The sequence below is a fragment of the Gymnoscopelus microlampas genome (genome assembly GCF_963454915.1).
Source record: "Gymnoscopelus microlampas genome assembly, chromosome: 15".
Lineage (NCBI taxonomy): Eukaryota > Metazoa > Chordata > Actinopteri > Myctophiformes > Myctophidae > Gymnoscopelus > Gymnoscopelus microlampas.
In genome coordinates, this window is record NC_139952.1 from 19,031,234 (window position 1) to 19,053,590 (window position 22,357).

Here is a 22,357-nt window from a genome sequence, read left to right on the forward strand (position 1 = left end):
CACACACACACACACACACACACACACACACACACACACACACACACACACACACACACACACACACACACACGTGTAAATAGGACAGTCAGGCAGACGGACAGAGGGCACCTCAGCTCTGAGTTAAAATAACACTCAGGATTTTGCAGTGTAAGTGAGGAAGCTTGTCTGTCTGTCTGTCTCCATCTGTCTATATCTCCCCTCCTTCCCTTTCCGCCTGGTAACACAGAACCAGGAGGAGGTCATAGAGATAAAGGAAGTCTGGGAGAGAGACTCAAAGAGAGAAAGAGAGAGAGAGAGGGGGGGAGAGACTTGGAGACGGACTCACAGAGAGAAAGACAGCCTTGGAGAGAGAGACAGAGAGAGAGAGAGAGGGGTTGGTTGAACAAGTGAGAGGGCTGACTCCAGATTAAAGGACAACATTCTGTGCATTCCTTTCTGCTGAGAGCATCTCTCGCGCCCCCTCCTCCCTCCCTCCCTTCTCTCCGCTGCGCTTTCTTCCCCGCTTTGCTTCACCAGAGAGGGAGGAAATGGCCGACCCGGCACCCCCCCTCCCAGAAGACCTCCAAGAACCCCTGGACGGGGACCTCCAGGCCCGTATGACCTGCAGCATCCGGATCAAACATCGCTGGGCCCTCCGCATGGGTTTCCGGCAGCCATAGCGCTACAATAGAGTGAGTGGGTGGGTGGCGCGTGTACGTACGTACGCGCACAATTGTGTGTGCTCGCATGTGACAAAGCCGACACCTGCCTGCGTTTGTGAGAGAGTGTGTGTGTGTGTGTCCGCAGGCAGCATGTGCGTTTGTGGTCGAGGTACGATCAAAGTTTGTGGTCATGCAACTTGGATGTCCTCGAAATGACCCCTACTTCTCATCATCCCCATTCCCCCCCACCCCACCAATCTCTTACCTACTTTGTGTCCTGTAATTAACCCCCGCCTGCCCAACGCCCCCCATCACAGCAGCCATATCTCTCCCTCGCCCCATGGATTTCCCCCTTTTTCCCTGCAAACCGATGTGAGGAGTGTGTGGCTGAGGGCCGAGTGGTGCAGGACCTGAGACTCTTGGTTCTGATGGAGCTTGGCCAGGGGCCCCCATGTTTACATTCCGCCTCTCTGAGGGAGCCCTGGATGAAAGCGCAGCCCCTCTGCACACACACACACACACACACACACACACACACACACACACAGTACATCCATAACTGCACACGCATGCACGTACAGTACAGACACACATGTGCATTTACAAACACACTACAGCACACACATGGATACATGTAACGTGCTCACCCACGCACACAAGCGGATAGAGTACACATGCATAACACAAGTAATTGTCTTTCACGGTAATGTTCATTTGAACCGTCTTGTTCTCTTGACTTACAGTTACAATAAGCTAAAGCTAACCTGTTTTTGCTAATTCTGCGCATTGCTAGACTAGGCCTTAACTAGACCGACTGTGTGGGGTGGAGTAAGTCTTTGCTGTCAAAAGGCCATAGGTAGACGTGGGTTGGAATTCGATTGCATTAGAGAGGTCCTAATTCCAATGCCAATTAAAAATGTCCAAACCAAATCTCCCCGGAAAACAGTAAAGGGCTTCATGGCATCAAAGGCAGCCTCGAGTAAGTGGGGAAAGAGACAGAAACGGAGAGAGCGGATGTTAGGAGTAATCTGTGTGAAACTATGCGCTCGGAGAGTCGAGTCGAGGCAATGATGTTGTGTCTCCAGAGGCGCCCCGTTTCAGAGCACCAGCAGTCAGCCATGTTGTAAACACCATTATTTCACTTCTCCCAAAAAACTCTTTCCCCTGTGTTGTTTTTATTTGTTTAAATAGGACAATTTACAGTCACAAAAACAATACCCTGCACTGGGCCAAGAAAGGAAAGGAAACACAGAGAGAGGAAAGAGCGAGAGAGGGGCGTACAAAGAACCAAAGAGAGAAGCACATGGATGAGAGAGAGAGAGAGAGAGGACACGGCGAGAGGCTGCTAGCGTCGTGGCTAGTGAGGAAAGTGCAAGAGCGGCGCACTAACTGTATACAGTAAAAGAGAAAAAAGGGGCACGACAACTGTTGCCAAAGTATGCACAGCGTACAGGAATGCGGCGTGGGGCCCTGGGCAAGCGAAACAAAGACAGCTCAGTCAGTGGCTCTCTCCCCAGCACCACCACATCCGCACATCATTAGCTGGAAAATTCCTGATATATGCTGTAATTTTTTCTCCCCCCCCCTTCCTCTCGCCGCTGCTGGTACAGGCAAGACTTTAATATCCAGATGCCGCAGCGTGTGCATGTGTACATACAACCACACACACACGCACCAGTCCCCCTTTTCCCCACCTGGACGGTTGCCAAAAGACCGTCGATAATTAATATAGACTGAAGAGTATTGAAGTAAGGTGTGTGTGTACATGTAGGGGCTGGGGGGGGGTGGGGGGCGGTGGCTACTGCTTGTCCACCGGACACACTGGTGGTGGAAGGGGTTACACAGGAAATACCAAATAAGACCTGCACTGTGCATTGTGTGTGTGTGTGTGTGTGTGTGTGTGTGTGTGTGTGTGTGTGTGCATGAGCGCCCGTACGTGTGTGTAAATGCAGATGTGACTCTCTGAGTGTGTGCCTGCGCGTGCACGTGTGTCTGTGTGTGTGCGCACTTGTATTGTATGTGTGTGTTTGCTTATGTCAGTTTGGGACCAGCCCCCTTTTTTCTGCAGCCGGCTGCAGTGAGAGCACAGAGGTTGGCCTTCTCTTTTTTTCTCATGCGGAGCCGTTTGAGGAGATATCTAACATTCCCAGAGTGCGCTGCACGTGCTCTCCTGTGTGCTGTGCAAGGGTTTTTCCCTGACCCGCCTGCCTGCCTGCCTGCCTGCCTGCCTGCCTGCCTCCTGCCTGCCTGCCTGCCTGCCTGCCTGCCCTGCCTGCTCTGCCTCTCTCTTCTCTCTCTCTCTCTCTCTCTCTCTCTCTCTCTCTCTCTCTCTCTCTCTCTCTCTCTTCTCTCTCTCTCTCTCTCTCTCTCTCTCTCTCTCTCTCTCTCTCTCTCTCTCTCTCTCTCTCTCTCTCCTCTCTCTCTCTCTCTCTCTCTCTCTCTCTCTCTCTCTCTCTCTCTCTTCTCTCTCTCTCTCTCTCTCTCTCTCTCTCTCTCTCTCTCTCTCTCTCTCTCTCTCTCTCTCTCTCTCTCTCTCTCTCTCTCTCTCTCTCTCTCTCTCTCTCTCTCTCTCTCTCTCTCTCTCTCTCTCTCTCTCTCTCTCTCCCCCTCTCCCTCTCTATGTCCTTGCAGAGTGGAAGCACATTGTCTGGCATCAAACAAAGAAATGGATTCAGCAAAGCAGCAGTTCCAGTTCATCCCTGGCCACGGCTGAGGAATCCCACTTTCAAAAGTCTCTCTATTGCCGAATTCTGTCACACAACCGGTGATGACGTGGGAGTGATGCCAGCATACGCTGCTTTTCCACAAGGGCAACGGGCTCAAAGTTAAGAGGAGGAGAAAAATGGATGACCTAAATAAGAGAGAATGAGATAAATGACAAAAGAATTAAACAGATGTCATTGACGTCATTTTCAAAGTCTACAGGAAATGTGTTCGCGCACAGCAAAATCATGAGGGTTAATTCGGATGCGGAGTGTAAAAAATGCACCCTGTTAATACAGAACAAGAGTGATACAGTGATGAGTGAGGGATTATGAACCATGTGGTTTCACAAACAAAGAAATCATCTGCATATCCGTTGGTATGTCATCAGATTATCATTAATAAGTCCAGGAGGGAGAGGACACCAAACTGTTCACCATGCTTTTCTGGCTATCCACCACCTCTCATTAAGTAAAACAAAAGGTCTCCTTGCCTTTTGAGTGTATGATATTGTCATTATGACTCAAATGTGCTCCCAGAAATCTCACTATCTCTAAACGGGCAAGTCCCTTTCTATATGTGGCATGAGATTCTGTTGTCTATGATATGAATCACTCTGTGGAAGTGACAATGTGAATTTCTGCCACCTCAAACAGTTGGGGTGCAATGGGGTCCCCCCCATATCCCACCCACTCACAGCTTTCACCACATGAACCCTAGTGTCCCTATTCTGGGGCAGGCATTCGGCAAAAATAGCAGATCTTCAAGCTCATACATTATTTGCAGTGACGTGATTTGGTGAAGAGGGAAAAAAGTAGCAGACCAAGTATAGAGCCCTGGGAGACCTTGGTCAAATAAGGGTTAAGAGGTTAAACTCCTTTCTTTTCAAACTGAAAAGAGGAGGCTTGTGGATAGGAAATGGCAGATCCGGAATCGAACACTCAATTCCAGACTGCGCGAAGTCGTTCTTTCGTTGAGTGCTGGGAAAGCAGGAAATCTGGTTTCAATTTTGTTGAAATGTCGTGTGAGATACAGTATGGAGGGTCTTGTTCTGTGAAGACGCACTGGGAGGCCGATAGGCAGGGGATTCTGGGGTGGCGAAAATACCTTTTATCAGGTAACAATTAGACTCCTCTGCACAACAAGGAAGCAGGAAACCTTGCAAAACCCAAAGTGTCTGTTCCAATTCTAGTTCACCAGATACTATATGACCAAGTCATGTGGTTGCTGTGAGTGAACATACTCGCAGATATATATTATGATTGCAAAACCAGTCAGATTGATAAAGGAGTGCTCGTTTTCGCCGAGTTCACCTCCCGCACTCCCCCGCGGCGGGGGGGATTTACGATTCTGTCCCTATCGGAACATAACTCGGACGGCGCTGAGTCTGAAGTGACTGGTGACTTCGCAACGCTCGGCGTGCACACACACACATATATATATAATAAGCATTCCATTCACTCACCAACGGCAGAGGAAACCATGCAAGGCACAAACCTCCTCAAGGACACTTCGACTCTGGGGGAGCTCTACCTCCTGAGCCATTGCCACCCTGGTGTGGCTCTCCATTTGTAGGTGTGCACTTTGAGAACAAATTGTTAGCTACAGCGAGTGGGACAATATGGTAAACCTCTACGCATCTGTCAGGTAATGAATAGCGACTGCTTAACCTATAAAAAAAATAAAAAATAAAATAAAAAATAAGCCACATGAACACATCGAATGTTCTTCGGTCAGCCCCAGACTGTATTCAAGCACCCCTCTTTATGCTTTTAATATCACCAACAGTAATCCTTGATCTAATAGTCAGCTGCACATGGCCTTTATGGCTTTCCTTTTTCTGCTTCAGGGCCACTGGTTCAGTTTTATCAAATCAAATGGAAGCTGTTTATTCATCGTCAGTCTGCTTTAGGGGCCATATGATAGAAATGAGGCTCAAAACCCCATACAATCCTACTCTTTTTTGGCCATAACCCAATACCAGGCCCACTTAAGATAAAAGGATTGAACAAGGCCCCCCGGTATATTTCCAGACAATTGTCGCACATTGCGACAACCTCTCGGCTTATTTCGGTTTTGAACTCGAAAACACAAATGTGTCTGGCAACAACTGCTCACATAAAAACAATCGGTTTTCCAAATGCAATTCGAAACGCAACAACATGCACATGATGTGCTGGGGAAAGGGAACCTAATGGGTTTCATGGGACAATCCGGTAAGCGCTACATACAGAAGAGATGAGCTTGGTCGGGTCGCTGGAGGTCACCATTATGAAAACAAGCCAGGAGACGACATCTGGTCAACTGACACTGGCACAACTGAGATATGTTGGACGGGTCTATCCTTTGTTGACTACAAATGGACATGTGGGCTGGCTTATCAACAGTACAGTGACATCTCTCGCTCTAACGCTGGCAAGTAGATAACTTGAAAACTGAACACTCCGTAATGACCAGATTACTTTGGTCAAGGACTGCATTCGAGCTAATGTTGATTTTGACAGCAAATTTTGATTCAGTTTCAGTCATAGTCATTTAAAATTAAATTCCATTTAGTTTTGGTCATATTTTAGTTATCTGAAATGTGTTACTGTTAGTCTAGTTTTAGTTGACTAAATCTACATTTGATTTAGTCGACTAAAATGTATTTTGTCGGTGCCTTGATGGCGTCGTAATGCCCGATTTTACACTTGGTTGCGCTATGAAAATAGCTGATCTACAAGCTCACAACGAGTCGCAGCGCGAGTCGCAGCGCGACTCATTGTTAGCTTGTAGATCTGCTCTTTTCAGAGCGCAACATCCGAGCGCAACCAAACAAAATGAGTCGACTTGTCTATTAGTTCTACTGGATCTCTTCTCCATTCGTCCCTCACAATCATTTTAGTCTAGTTTTTATTTGTTGTCGAAATTGTCAATATATTTAGTCTTAGTTTTAGTCATCGTAGCTTAGTTTTTATTTAGTTTTCGTCAGTGAAAAAAAGGTAGTCGACGAACATTTTTCGTCATAGTTTTAGTCGACGAAATCAACACTGATTCGAGCGCAAAAAAGAATCGTCTTTTCCAACACACACTTTACCAGTATCTATGAGATTTTGATCCGACGAACAAAAAGAATAACTGCCTCTCCCTCTCCTCGTCTCTGGTGCGTCAGCTTAACATGTCAGCTTTACGCTGCCGCCTGTCACTCAAGGTAGCACAATGAGCCTCAAGCAAGACCGGGGTCATTATAAGACCATCAACAAAGGCAACAGACCACCAGGGACCGCCAGGGGCAGCCTAATCTGGCCCCGTGGACCAGCCTAATGGGTGGTCTCTCTCTCTCTCTCTCTCTCTGCCCCCTTACTTTCAGCAGTGGCGCTTGAGAGGGGTGTGGACACACACACCCCTCCCATAACTTATTTTCGTGACCCAATCAGAGCAGACAGGGAAGGAAATATGTGTGTGTGTGTGTGTGTGTGTTATAAGGGGCGGTTGAGGGGGTATAGGGATGGGTGGGGGCTGTGTGTGTGTGTGTGTGTGTGTGTGTGTGTGTGTGTGTGTGTGTGTGTGTGTGTGTGTGTGTGTGTGTCTGATGGCGTTCAATGGGGCCATCAGTCACAACGTTTTTTAGACATAAGCAAGAGCCACACTCATCATGCACTCTCACAGTGAAGCACACAGCTTATCTACTTGTGCATGACATACTTATGGTGTCCACACATCGCATGAAAGTACGAAAAACTTTCCATTTATAATTCTAGTAAATTATTAACGGAATGCATGAACATGCCATTTTCATACTGATCTTGACGTTACATTAACTAACTTTGCTGAGGACCCCCTGGAACCCTCTCACGGACCGCTGGGGGTCCCCACTTTGAGAACCACTGAGTTAGTGGAATGAAAAAAGAAAAGAAAAAAAAACTTAAGGGGCTCTTTTGACAGCTTTATGCAAATGCTCTCCCTGTCTGTCTCGTCATTCCAGAAGCTGTTAATGAATCACATTGAAAGTGAGAGGGGAGTGTGTGTGTGTGTGTGTGTGTGTGTGTGTGTGTGTGTACGCGCGTGTGTGTGTGTGTACGTGTGTGTGTGTGTGTGTGTGTGTGTGTGTGTGTGTGTGTGTGTGTGTGTGTGTGTGTGTGTGTGTGTGTGTGTGTGTGTGTGTGTGTGTGTGTGTGTGTGTGTGTGTGTGTGTGTGCGCTTAGTTTAAAACAGCAACAGTTCTCTGAAGACCATCTGTCTGCCAGTAACATGGCCACTAGGTGACTAAATAAGTGAGTACTGGTCTGTCGGGTAAAGGGGAAGATCCTCCATAACAGAATGTGCGTGTGTGTGTGCGCATGTGTGAGAGAGATTGCACACATAGGTGTGTGTGTGTGTGTGTGTGTGTGTGTGTGTGTGTGTGTGTGTGTGTGTGTGTGTGTGTGAGACTTTATGTATGCACTGTGAATTTGCCTGTATTAGTAAGAGGAAACGCTAAATGGAAGTGTGTGTGTGTGTGTGTGTGTGTGTGTGTGTGTGTGTGTGTGTGTGTGTGTGTGTGTGTGTGTGTGTGTGCTGCAATGTGAGCACGGGATCTCCAGTTCCAGATGAATGTTCCTGAGCCTGGAATCCCCCTATCAGCCCCTCCAACACACACACACACACACACACACACACACACACACACACACACACAATGCACCTCCTCTAAATCAGAACAAATAAGGAAGGAAGTGTGCGTGTGTATGAGTGAGTTACTGCGTGTGTGTGTGTGTGCGTGCCTAAATGTTTGTGTGTGTTTGTATGTATGCGTGCATGTTGGGGGTATTCAGTATCTCTTAGTCAGGCCCTAAGGTGAATTCCCAGGCAAACAGTCCAACTGCTATGCTAGAGAATATGTGAAAATGTCTCCTCCTCATCATAAAAGATTTGAATGAACACCAACGTCCTCACAAACCACATGGCAGCTATGGTCAAAGACACGCACGCGCACACACACACACACACACACACACACACACACACACACACACACACACACACACACACACACACACACACACACACACACACACACACACACACACACACACACACACACACACACACACACACACACACACACACACACACACACACACACACACACACACACACACACACACACACGGTTAATGCCAGAGCATAGGGGTTAACAGGGTTAGCTTGCACTGGCTCTACATTGTGTACCCCAGCGTGTCACCACGTGCATGTTGGTTGAGTTGGCTTAAAATGGCACTTCTTCTTAATTACCTGGCCCATCATTCACAAATATAAAATATAGGAAGTGAAAAAGGATGTTCAATCGAGATGGTGACCATGATGGTTATTCTCTGAATAATAAAGAGCATGACAACCATAGAAACAAGTTTCTCTAAGGAAACCAAACAGTGACAAATAGCAAAGTTGGTGTAAGGCTTAAGCGATGGCTTTTATAAGGGACCCTTCAAGAAGTTCCAGCCAAGATCAGTTTAAATTCCGGTAATGCAATTACATTATAATAGACTGAACATCCTCTATATAGAACTGAAACGAAGATTATAGTGTGCTTAATATATTGGTCCCTAAAAAGGTCCTGCTTGGAATCATGAACCTTATTTTATGCTATATGGTTTTCTACTTTTCTGTGTCATTAGTCGATATAGAGGCCTATACTGTATAAACTATCACCTGGGCATTTGTCGCTGCCTGAGTATTAGTTGATCTATCTAAACATTTACCTGGGCATTTCATCGTCTCATGAGTATATCCAACCGAGTGCAGGGCAGGCATAACACCCCAAGCGACCGGGTGAGGGCTCATATGTCATGCCCGAACAATTGCAGTCATTGTATCGATTTTTTTTTAAGGAACGAATTTCAATGATGAAATGTACCATCTTGGTCAGTAAAGCCAGTTAACATAGCCCTAGTATGATAACTACTGTATGATATTACTGTCAACAAGGAACTCCCACCTGCAATAAAAGAAAAAGGTCTAGTCCCAACGGATATTTCCACCCGTCAGTTGGCTCAAACACTGAAGATAACCAATGTGTTGCTTGCCCGCCTCATCGAAGGTCTCCGTGTTCTACTCGGCATGGTTCCTTCGCATCTGCATAAACTAACTGCAGCGTCTCCTCAGCCGTGAATTCTACCAAACCATCAATAGTAACCATGTTTGACGGCTGAGTTTTGTCCACATTTGACATGGTGAGTTCCTTAATCTGATCTTTCTGAGCTCAACGGTCAAAGCTATTAATCACAAGAACCCTAGCATCGCTATTCTGGGGATTTCGTAACAGACGAACATTCAGTGAAAATTTGTGAACATTTAGTGAAAATAGCAAATCAACGGCTATTTTCGGCTAAGGGATTTGGTGTAGAGGCAAAAAAGGAGGGGACCAAGTAAAGACTCCTGAGGGACCCCGGTCAACTCAAGTAGGGTTTGGGTGGTTAAGCAGAGGTTTCTCAGTGTCAATTCTGCCAGCTTTGCCAATTTAGCCGATCGGTTATTCTGCCATCTATCCCCACACGTAGATATGGCTTTACCTTCCATAGATTATCAGCTGCCATACAATCCCTCTGGGTTATATGACAGATCACCAATCCGCACAAAGTTATAATGCACTTTTATTACTCCTCTTACAAAGGTAAAATAAATGCTGGGTACGTGATAATGTTGGATATTTTATTGTTGTACGTGTCAACATATTGTAGATTTTATACTTTGTTAACATGTCACCAAATATTAGTGTTCCTTTTCTTTGTTATTCTTCTGCTCTATCAAAGGTCCTCTTCAGGACCGGTGTTGTAAATGAGCGTAATACTACAAACACAATGACAATGGTTGTGTATTCAGTTGGTCCATTTGTATCCGTCTCTATCAAATGAACCAGTGGTTCTCAATGTGGGGTCCGGAGACCCCCAGGGCCAGGGGTCCTTGAGGGGGTTCCATGGGGTCCTCACAAAATCAGAGCCCCACTGACTTCCATTGAAAGTTAAATCACTTTCAACCTGGTGTCCCCATTTTGGGCAAGTTATTGTAGGCGAACATTTTCAAAGGTTTTAATAAATAGCAAATCTACAAGCTATTTTTGAATTTCCCATGTTTAAAAAATAAAAATCCTGGTCAATATCGGTCTAAACATTGTTAATCAGTGGTCTAGCACTAGTCAAATTGGGATCGGCATCGGACCCAAAAATCTTGCATCGGTCGGGCTGTAGTACCCAATACTCTCATCTCTCCCTACTTCAAGCTCATCCAAAGACTCCTTTCAGTCGCTCTCATTCTCTCTGTCCTTTTCTCTGTTTTATCTGGTCATCAGAGCCTAGTGCTCGACAGTCAGACATCAAAAGACCGACAGTGGGAAGGGAGCGATGCCTGTCCCTACTCGTCCATACCATCTCTGTCTGCGACGGCCACCGAGGGATTCCTGAGACTGGCCACGGGAGGCCCTGGGCTCTCGCTTTACACACTGAAGCCCTATCATTTAACTGGGCCCTGCCAGACTACCAGCGGCTGCCCTTTAACTGCCCACTACATCACATTAGCGGCTTTTTCATCTCTGTCTCTGGAGACGGGTGGGTGGTGTGTGTGACAAGCATACGCTTGCACGTATACAGATGCCCCTGTAAGCATGCATACTGCTCATATACACAAACACAGTCCTCCATCTGATGAACTTTGACCCCAAATCCGTTAGAGTAGACTTCAAAGGACATTTTCACTCTTGGGGGACCATGAATCAAAAATCTATTGAATATGAAGGTACTGTCTGGAAGGAAGGAGAGAATGGGAACAAGTGAGTAGGTGATGTCACGGTTGCAGAGGAAAAACCCTGGAGCTAGCTAGCCTTTTGTTCCTGTTGACAGGGGTTGACAGAGGTAAATCAATATAAAATGATTCTCTACAATGAAGTGCTACAGTATAGAGCTGCACCTGGCCAGCAGTACAGCAAGTACAGCAGAATCAAATAGAATAGAAGAGAAAAGTTGATCTTTGATCCAGATGAGATGGTGACAATGATCTGAAAATTGAACAGAATAAACTTAAACTCATGCACATATTCACTAGTGAGTGCTTTTTCTGCAAAATATCACTTAAATAAAAGTAGTTGTGGGGAATCATGTCATAAAATATTGCATGATCAAATGTTTGTTTAGCTGGTTTTACGACGGCTCAGACGCCTCATTGTGAAATGATTCTGAACAGAAGAATGATGTCATCAGGTTTTAACCAATAGATGAAGGAAGCGAAGGAATGGTGTTCGATGGGTTATTCCAATAATGTATTTAAAACGCAACCTTACGGGGGCAGATGGTGGCAGTGTGAGTTCGTCGGCGTCAAGGAATCCGAACAATACCAGTGGACGTTAACTCATCCATATTCAATCCAGAGAATAACCAGTTGTGTAAAGTCTAGAAGTAGAAGTAAAACAGCAGGAAGTAATATCTTCACCGTTTGACTGCTACAAAGTGGTATCTTCACCGTTTTAACTACGATCACTACGGTATCTCGCCTAACACTGCCTACGGTTGCCATTTCCTTTAAACCCTGGTTAAACAGAGCCAGCCTAATCCGATTCCTCCCTTGGACCACTGTTCTGATCGGACAGTCTGAAACAATTGCAGCCAACCTAGAGATTATATACATCCTTTCATACAAATGTTGGTCCTTCGAGAGTCTCAGCCCAATACGTCCCACTCCTGTAGGATGGTTCTACCTCGACACAGACCCCAGGAGACCCAGCTATCCTCAAGAATGGTCCGGCCTTGATCAAAATGGAGAAGCGGCCCCATAGCCGACTGCGCCTGACATTGGATTATGATGTTGACGAGGCCAGCTACTTCCCCGGACAACGCCACATTCCCAGCTGGCATGTGGAAGGTCCCCAGTGAATGAAAAGAGGCGGCGTGACTCATACAGATGATCGTATCAGATCTATCCTCATCCGAAGGCGGCGATGAGGAATAGGGTTATAGGGCTACACATGTGCACGGTATGAATACTGTGAGTGAGTGACGGTAGTGTAAGTGATATTTGGTTGTTAAAGTGTTAAATAGCTCTATATTCTGATTGTAATCATTTCTATTGTGTGTTTGTTCAGTAACACAGGTCCCCCTTTCTCGCCAGCTCTTTAGTAAACTTGTAGTAAATATATTTTCAGGTCAGGATACCAATTTCATTCAATCAGGAGAGAGAACTCATCCAGGATACAGGACAACCAAGTGAAATTTGAAGTGATAAAACAAAAACAAAAGAGCAGACAAAATTGGAACACTACAAAATTGAAGCTGATAAATAGGGGCTCTTCCCTGATTGGCTGAAACTGGCAACCCACCTGTTATTTTCTGTTCAATAAGGAGATGGAGAGACAGGGAGACCCCTGTTACTGAACAAACGCTCTATAGCAATGATTACTATCAGAATATAGAGCTTTAACCTTTTAACAAAGCAACCCTTTTTTTTAAACAAAAGCTATCACAGCACCTGTTAAATATCTAACAATAGTGCTTGCCATTTTCAGTTATTTATTTGCCTAATGTACTGTAGACTATCGTCCCATGTTGGTGTGCTTCAGAGCGTGACGGGGATTCCCCACATGCTAACTTTTATCATGTCCGTCTCCCTAGCACCAATTTATTCAGCATTAATTTAGGAACTTTTTGCTTCTGCTCTTCAATCTCACAATTACAAGGATTGACTTTGGCAAGGCAGCTAGCTGGAAGATAACATCAAATCTAAATGTGAAATCTGAGCGCCATCATGCAGATGCACTGCAGCATTAGTGTAACATTAATGTAACATTAGAATGAGCTATTCAGTGAAGGCTTTGTTCTATATTTGCTTTAGGACAAGTTACCTGAATTTTCTTCTTTTTTTTTTACCCATCAACAGTAGTACTAGATTCCCACAAAAGGGCATCTGGGTACCCATGTTCTATTAAAACTGGGCTAGTAACACCTTCACAAGTTAAAAGAAATGTCTGACTAGTGCCTAGAAATCCTTAAGTTCCATCCCTGGATAGAACATGGAGAAACGGACGCAGCCACAGGAGTCATCACGGCCACGACGCAGCAGATGTTGACCAGTGTTGATTTTGACAACAATTTTTTATTTAGTTTCAGTCATAGTCTTTTGAATAAAATTCCATTTAATTTTTTGTCATATTTTAGTCATCTGATTTTTTTTTAGTTTTTGTCTAGTTTTAGTCGACTAAATATAAGATTTTAGTCGACTAAATGTTCAGTTGAAAAAAATAAATCACACCCTGTGTGAAGGAAGCGGTGCCTTTGGGGCGGGGCTTAACTCATTTCAGTTCGTCCCTATTGGTCGTCTGAGTCCACTGACAAAATGTGTACTCGGTAGCATGCTGCAAACTGGAATAATGGCTGTTTAAAGGCCAGCCAATGGGCAGACAGAGGGGGCGGGGCTTAAGTAATTACAGTTCGTCCCTATTGGTGGTTTTAGTCCATGTACAAAATGTGTACTCCGTAGCATGCTGCAAACTTGAGTTATGGCTGTTTAAAGGCCAGCCAATAGGAAGACAGAGGGGGCGGGGCTTCAACAATTCATGCTCGTCCCTATTGGTGGTCTAAGTCCACATACCAAATGTGGACTTGGTGGCATGCTGCAAACTGGAGTTATAGCAGTGTAAAATCCCGTGCTCATCCCGTGCTCATATGGGCGGACGGACATAACATACGCTGGGGGTCCCTGGAACCCTGGGGCGGGGCTTCAGCAGTTAATGCTCGTCCCTATTGGTGGTCTAAGTCCACATACCAAATGTGGACTTGGTGGCATGCTGCAAACTGGAGTTATAGCTGTTTAAAATCCCGTGCTCATCCTGTGCTCATACGGGCGGACGGACATAACATACGCTGGGGGTCCCTGGAACCCTGGGGCGGGGCTTCAGCAGTTAATGCTCGTCCCTATTGGTGGTCTAAGTCCACATACCAAATGTGGACTTGGTGGCATGCTGCAAACTGCAGTTATAGCTGTTTAAAATCCCGTGCTCATCCTGTGCTCATACGGGCGGATGGACATAACATACGCTGGGGGTCCCTGGACCCCTCTTTGATAACTTCAGCAATTCATGCTCGTCCCTATTGGTGGTCTAAGTCCACATACCAAATTTGGACTTGGTGGCATGCTGCAAACTGGAGTTATAGCTGTTTAAAATCCCGTGCTCATCCCGTGCTCATACGGGCGGACGGACATAACATACGCTGGGGGTCCCTGGACCCCTCTTTGATAAGCAGTGGCACGTGTGGCCAATGAGAGGAGAGATGGCATAGACAATCTCCAAGTCCGTGTGTGTGTGTGTGTGTGTGTGTGTGTGTGTGTGTGTGTGTGTGTGTGTGTGTGTGTGTGTGTGTGTGTGTGTGTGTGTGTGTGTGTGTGTGTGTGTGTGTGTGCGTGTGTTTGTATGTGTTTCTTCTTTGCCGTGCTCATCCCGTGCTCATACGGACGGACGGACGAACACGGAGACAAAGTCAAGTGTAGAGCGGTTGGCACCGCTAAAAAAATATTTTGGCAGTGCCTTGATGGTGTCGTAATGGCTGATTTTACACTTGGTTGCATGCTGAAAATAGGTGATCTACAAGCTCACAGCGCGTCGCAGCGTGACCCGTTGTGAGCTTGTAGATCTGCTATTTTCAGAGTGCAACACCTGAGCGCAACCAAACATGAAACGACTTGTTTTTTAGTTCTACTGGATCTCTTCTCCACTAGTCCCTCACTAACATTTCATTTAGTCTAGTTTTTATTTGTTGACAACATTTTCTATATATTTAGTCTTAGTCATCAGAGCTTAGGTCTTATTTAGTTTTTATTTAGTTTTCGTCAGTGAAAAAAAGTAGTCGACGAACATTTTGTCGTCATAGTTTTAGTCGACAAAATGAACACTGATGGTGACTTGTGCTCGTGGTTACTGCATAGAACCTGATGGTGGCGCTGTACTTGGCTGTCACTCTCCACGTTCACTGGAACACTTCTCAACCTCAACCGGTGAGTAAGGTTACATTGTGAACAGAATAGAATAGAATAGAATAGAATAGGGGCTGACCACAGAGGTGAGTGCCATCTGGAAGCTGTAGATGCGTGCCAGGCCAAAGTCAGCCAGTTTAATCTGGCCATTGCTGGTCACCAGGATGTTCTGGGGCTTCAGGTCACGATGAACGACACGGTGTGAATGCAGGAAGTCGAGGCCCTGGAGTAGCTGGTACATCATATCCTGTAGGGACAAAATGACCACAACAAATTAAGTTGGGACAATTTGGGGGCAGTCAGCTGCTGCTGTACTCTAACTGCCACCTATGTTTACACTAACATGCTCTTAAATGATGTCTCACCTGCACATGAGACTATATGCACAAATGCATATGTTCTATAATGCTGCTATTCTATTTCTGCACCTTGGAGTTCAGGCATGTATACAATGGTTACCATATCTGCTGCTATTTTAACTGCCTCATTCCATTGCTTCTAACCTGTGTACACTTTACTCTGCTCATATCAGGAATAATTGGGAATATCTGACTTGTTTTCCTTGTTCTCTCTTTCTCTATTCTCTATTCTTCTTCCCTTTCTTGAAAACTGCAATGATTCGAAAATTAGTACAAAAAAAGAATTTGCTTATACCTGTAAACCTGTGACAATAAAGTAGTTGAAGTTTAGTTCAGGAGGGCAGGCCATACCCTCCTCATAAACCTTTTTTTTTCATTGTTCTTTTGTTAGTCTTTTCTGATTTGTTTAAACTATATTTATTTCCGATAGTGACAGCGAGAGAGAGAAAGGAAAAGCGAGACAAGAGAGGATGACATGTAACAAAGAACTTTGGGACATATTTGAACCCGGGTCAGCTCCGGGAAGGACTATAGCCTTTTTTATGTTGTATAAACTCTTACAGGTGAGCCACTGGGGTGCCCCGTTTCGACAATCTTCTGCAGCATGTTTTAAATTCACAGCAAGCTCAACCTTGTGGCCCATTGTAGCAATCTGATCACAAAGTGGTCACTCAACTGGATGTAGACACAATCTGGATTCATCTGGATATAATACGTCTTAACAGGGCCTGAATTACATTTAAGAATGAATTCATTAAGATGATCAAATATAAGAGGGAAATAGGAAAAATATAGGCCTCATGACATCCTGCTCCAGTACAGCAACGTTTGCATTCTTTTCCCGTCAAACCAAGCCACAACAGGCCTAAATGGATCACTCTGACTAGTCAGTGTAGCAAAAGACAAAATGGAAAGGCTGAAGCACTGCTGTATGGAGGGAGTCAGCTAGAGGAGGCCTGTGTCTCTTTAAGGCAGACTGGGGCAGATGTTTGATAACTGATGAGGATGGGGGGCAGACAGAGGAGGAGGGAGATCATTTGAGGGGGAGAGAGAGAGCATGAGCGACAGAAAGGGAGAGAGAAAGAAGGGAAAGAGGCCTCATTCTGCAGAAGCATGAACCTCTGTTTCTCAGCAGCTGTCCAGCTATAGCTAATTGGAGATCCCGTTCTTTTTATGCTCATGTGGTGACCTCAGAGACAACCATGGGCACTGTAGCCATGACACCTTTGCAGTAGTGATCTAAACTGAACTGTGCTGACCCACCCACGTCACGTTTGTTCTTACTCAGCTGCTGAGCAGCTTTTGTAAACAGTTTTGCTGCAAACAATGTCAACTTTTGGTTATGTTTCTATCAATCGGACTGGCGCAATTAAAAAGCCAGCGAAAACTTAGAACACGATTATGATAATTACGGAACATTTTTTTTAATATACTGATGCCAACAGGTACACGTATGCTGCACAAGCCAACTGTTACAGTGAGGGAAGATAACGCAGATACAGAGGGAGTTTTGGTGGGTGGGCTCAAATGATAGCCTTAAAGATCATTTCCTCTACTAGAAAACCACCCAAGGACTCACCATGGTGGCAGTGGTTGATAGTGGTAGTGGGGGCAGAATGGAGATAGGGAGAGAGATGTGGGCAGATTATGAAACAACTGGGGAGGGAGAGTGCAGAGGGAGATAAAGACAAAGAGAGACAGAGACAGACAGAGAGCGCAAACTGTGGAGAAAGAGAGGCTCGGGGGGGCACCCTCATTTTCTGCCCTGCTGCTGCTGTGCCACAATGTGTCCTAGTCCCCCCGCCCCCATTAGAGGTCTCCAAGACCGTTGGCCCTGACAGTGATTTGATTAGGGCTGGTCTAGCAGCCCAAAATATAGCCCCAGGCAAACTATACCTGGGGTTAAAGTGGGCTAGCCTGTTTTATACCCTGCGGTATATTCTGGGCTAGTCCAGTTAATATGCAGGGGTATTATTATGGGCTATTGCACCACTTTTTACTAATAGATCAGGCTTACTTTCATTGACAATGATAGGAGAAAAGTTCAATGAGACCGCATTGTGTTTGTAACGTTCATCTTATCTCTGAAGCCTGACAAGTTGGGAGTAGGCTGTATGTGTTGGTGGATGCGACACACAGCGCTCGCAATGCATAATAAAAAGTGAATGAGGCTAATAAAAATGAATGAGGCTCATACAAGGCTCATGAAAGTATGCCTACATAGATCAATGGATATTTATTTTGGGGGGATATAACATTTGAAACATTGTTCATCACAGTTCACACCAAAGAAAGGTGGACCATAAATCTTTAATTACCTATAAGCTGCTGATCACGTCACTTGGCTTTATGCTTTACGGCATGCTTATGCTTCTCTGTAATAGACAGTCGCTATTCATATTTGTGAGCATTGTTGTTGGTGGCATTTATGTTGTTGCTGGATCACATAACTTGCTTTATTCTCAACTGCATGCCATGCCATTGCGTACGTGTCTCTCTAATGGACAGTCAGCACTCGGTAGCCATTTAATAGGCGAGTATTTTTGTCGGTGGCACTTGTGGTTATGTTTATAAAACCACAATAAGTCTCCCTCATAGGGGCATATGTGATGTGTGTGTTCAGTCTGTGTATTCATGTATCGGAGCGCATTCAAAGGTTGCACGATGCGCGCATGAGAGAGATTAAACATCTGTTGTAGAAAGGCCTAACCAGAGACAGGGGTCACAAATCAGCCTTGGCTAGAAACCCCATTATGCGATACACCGGTCTCATGTTATTGTAACGTGACAATGTTTGTTTGCATTGTCCTTGACAAATAAATAAAATAAAACAAATTGATTTGGAGTTGGGTCTCAGGTAGGGCTTGGACTGATAACTTGCAGACCCATGATCACCACGGGCCAGGCTTGGGCTGGTGTTTTGGGCCCATGCAGGGCTCCATCCCCTATACTCAAAACACACACACACACACACACACACACTCCTCCGCCAAGACCTCACAAGTGACATGGACAGGGGCCCACAGCACTATTCACTGGCCTACCAGCTGGTGAGGGATTCAAGGAGCTGAAACAAGGGGCTGCACACTCAAGCAGAAAACATTAGCAAACGGCGCGGGCCTGGCCACTGTGCTGGCCATAAAGGGGGGGGCACAGGGTGGAGGTTGCCCCCGTGCAATACTGGGGGTAAAGGGGTGGGGCATACGCGCGCGTGTGTGCATTGTGCACCCTTTCATGTTCATGTCAACATGAGTATACATCTGTGTGCATAGTGCATACGCATGTGTAGGATTGCTTCTAGTTGTATGTCTGTGTCTATCTCTCTGAGACTCTCTCTCTCTGAGACTCTCTCTCTCTCTCTGTGTGTGTGTGTGTGTGTGTGTGTGTGTGTGTGTGTGTGTGTGTGTGTGTGTGTGTGTGTGTGTGTGTGTGTGTGTGTGTGTGTGTGTGTGTGTGTGTGTGTGTGTGTGTGTGTGTGTGTGTGTGTGTGTGTGTGTGTGTGTGTGTGTGTGTGTGTGTGTGTGTGTGTGTGTGTGTGTGTGTGTGTGTGTGTGTGTGTGTGTGTGTGTGTGTGTGTGTGTGTGTGTGTGTGTGTGTGTGTGTGTGTGTGTGTGTGTGTGTGTGTGTGTGTGTGTGTGTGTGTGTGTGTGTGTGTGTGTGTGTGTGTGTGTGTGTGTGTGTGTGTGTGTGTGTGTGTGTGTGTGTGTGTGTGTGTGTGTGTGTGTGTGTGTGTGTGTGTGTGTGTGTGTGTGTGTGTGTGTGTGTGTGTGCGTGCGTGCGTGCGTGCGTGCGTGCGTGCGTGCGTGCGTGCGTGCGTGCGTCCTCTGACCAAGGGCAGGCAGGGTGCATAAACAGGCTTTCCTTTCTACATCTCCATCCAGCCATGACCTAGCTAGTGCGGGCCGACAGACAGACACACGGGAGAACGGCAGGCAGTTGGTTATTTGGGGGGGGGGGGGGGGGGGGAGCTGACACAATAGCATCACCCCCATCAGTTCCTCTCTGCTTTAAATAGCCATTACACCGTGCTTCCTTTCAGCAACATTTCCTACAAAACACCAATTATCTCTCAAGTGTGGCTCTTGGACAAACACACAAACAATCTTGGCCCCTCTTGCCCTCAACACCATCTCCTCTGTTGTATCAGTTAACCTCACAGCGGACTGACTATTAATGGATATTTTAGCTAAGAACACAACTGCATGTTCAACGATGATCATTTTAAAAGGCAAAAGTCAAAATGGCTGACCCAATATGGAGGGGGCGCTAATAGCTATGGGACTTTTGAGGACTCTTCGTGTCATGGAGTTCAGGCATGAGGCATCCCATAACTCTGATGCAAACTTGATACCAGCACCGCAAGAGTGCGAAAGTGTTGATCAACACCCAACTGCCTTTAGCAGCACTTCCACCAGAAGCCTCACAAACAGCTTGGCTGGGAGGAAACACACAAAAATCTCACACACCAAAAAAAAAAGTTCTGCCCTCCCCAACCCCCACCACAAAAAAAGGGCGAACCAGGAAAGACGTAGTCAGCCCACTGCAAAGACGCAGTCAAAACATGGCTTTCCGAGCGCGCCTCCTTTTCTAATGCTAATGCATTGGAGGCAGCCATATTGTTTATTGTAGCCAAGCACAATGTGGGACATCTGCCGGGTTAGCGTAAGTGTAATTCCCTCCCCATGCTTCATTAACCTCCCCCTTTATAAGGCCCAGAGACTCTAGTTCTGGAGGCTTGGAAGGGTGGCAGCGGAGGAGGGGTTGGAGGGGTGGTGGTGGTGGGCGGGGAGGGATCCAAGCGCTGGTCTGGCCAAGGAGCACCGAGGCTGGGGCAGCCTGGCTGCTTGATGTCCTTCCAGCTCATTTGATTCCTGGAGGAGGGCCTCTTTCATCAATGACCATGTGGTGGGTCTGGAGTCTGAGTAAGGATAAGCAGGTGATGGAGGGCGGGGGGGGGGGGGGGGGTTGAGGTGGACACAGGGTTGCCAGATCTGCATAATTATAATTTCCCCGCAAGATTTTATTTGAAAAAGCTCACAACGTGTCGTATCGCGACGCGTTGTAGATCTGCTATTTTCAAATAGCTGATGTATATGTGGCCCATAGTCGCTTGTTTTGGGCTGGTTTTCCTTGACCTGGTTGCTTGTTTCTCTCACAGAATCTGGCAACACCTGGGTGGACAGGCAGGCCCCAGAATGGGGTGCCTGGTGCTGGGTAAGGACTTGGTTCTGGAGAGGGCTACATCTGGGCTAGCCTGGAGCAATCTGGGGGAGGTTTGGCTGGCGATGAAATGTTTTTGGACCGGTCTGGGGTAAACCAGCCATTCAGAACAACACGGGGGTGGGGGGGGTGGGGGGGGGGGGGGGTTATTGGCTGGGCAAGATTGTGCTAAATTTGGAAAGGCTGTTTTTTTTTGTTTTGTTTTGTTGGGGTGGTCTGGGGTTGGCAGGCCACTTCAGGGGGCTAAAGGGTAGAGGGCCGGGCAGGGGGTCCACAATCTGGTGTCATCTGGTCTTGGGAGAGTAAATGAAGTTGTTGGAGGGGGGGTGGGGTGAGATGGGGTTATGAGGGGGCACTCTGGGGGCTATACTGTGCAGTCTCCACTGTCCTGGAAATAAAGAGGGACGGTGCCTGTGTGTCATCTTGTCCCCCCCCCCCGTCCCCAATCTTTTGTCCCCACATGGCTCCGGCTGTATGGACCATAGAGAGTCTTACCCGAAAGCAACAAGTGGTTGAACCCTTCTGGGATCTGGTGTTGGGGAACAGATGCAACGCCATTGACAAACATGACTTTTAAGAGTATTATATTCATTACATTTACGTGTCTTTCTCCATAGAAATGAGTTGGATGTGACCGAAATCAGTCTGAAAGGGCACATTTCTTAGCTTTCCAACTCATATTTTTGCACTCCTATTATTAGGACAAGTAACATCAGTCAAATGTCCATCCTGTAAACCAATTCACCTTATATATATCCTATAAAAACATTAAAACATCCAGTGGCCCAACATATAACAGATCATTAAGAATCAAAGGTGGTCATAAGGTGATAAAGGAAGTGTTTGAGTAAAGATGACTGCTGTAACATCATCATAATGTCATTCAGATCTCTCTTGAGAAATCACATTATTTGAAGCTACATGTATTGGTGACATAACAGACACCACAGCATAGAAACTAGAGAGAGCCACATGCTGTATCAATCTCAATAGAATCCTAAACCCTGGGAAAGCCTCGGGTCGCAGCCAACCTAGACTGGTCTATGCTTGTGCAGTATCTCTCCGATGTTAACGCTCGACACAAAACTTTCACACATAAACTCAACCCCGGGGTTCGAAACAACAGTCACTTTAGCTTCAATAACTTCTCTGTTTTCAGTTTGACACTTTAAACTCAAGCCCCCCCCCCTCCACCTAGCCTCCAAAAATAGAGATGCTTCTCCAATATTTTTACATGATACGTCCACAGACCCCGGGGGCGCAACCAGATGATTAGATATGGAAAGGAGGTGTGCGTGGGAAAGACAGAAATAAAAAAAAGGGTGAGTGATAGAAGAGAGGAGCTGGCGACACGTCCATTTCCGATCTCTTGGGCAACATGTAAGTGGACACTGAGGGGTGGATTTGTTCAATGCGTTATAGAAAGTTGATAGTGGTGATAAACTGTGCTGCCTTTTGAGT

At 46.2% G+C, this 22,357-nt stretch overlaps 1 protein-coding gene across 1 annotated transcript in view; it reads right to left on the reverse strand.

The window, feature by feature from the left end:
- Nucleotides 1-22,357, reverse strand: part of cdk6 (cyclin dependent kinase 6) — a 51,679-nt gene that overhangs the window by 21,344 nt on the left and 7,978 nt on the right. Inside the window, exon 4 of the mRNA XM_084080680.1 lies at nt 15,397-15,564. Coding sequence (XP_083936806.1) covers nt 15,397-15,564 — 168 coding nt within the window. The remainder of the gene's footprint in view (nt 1-15,396; nt 15,565-22,357) is intronic.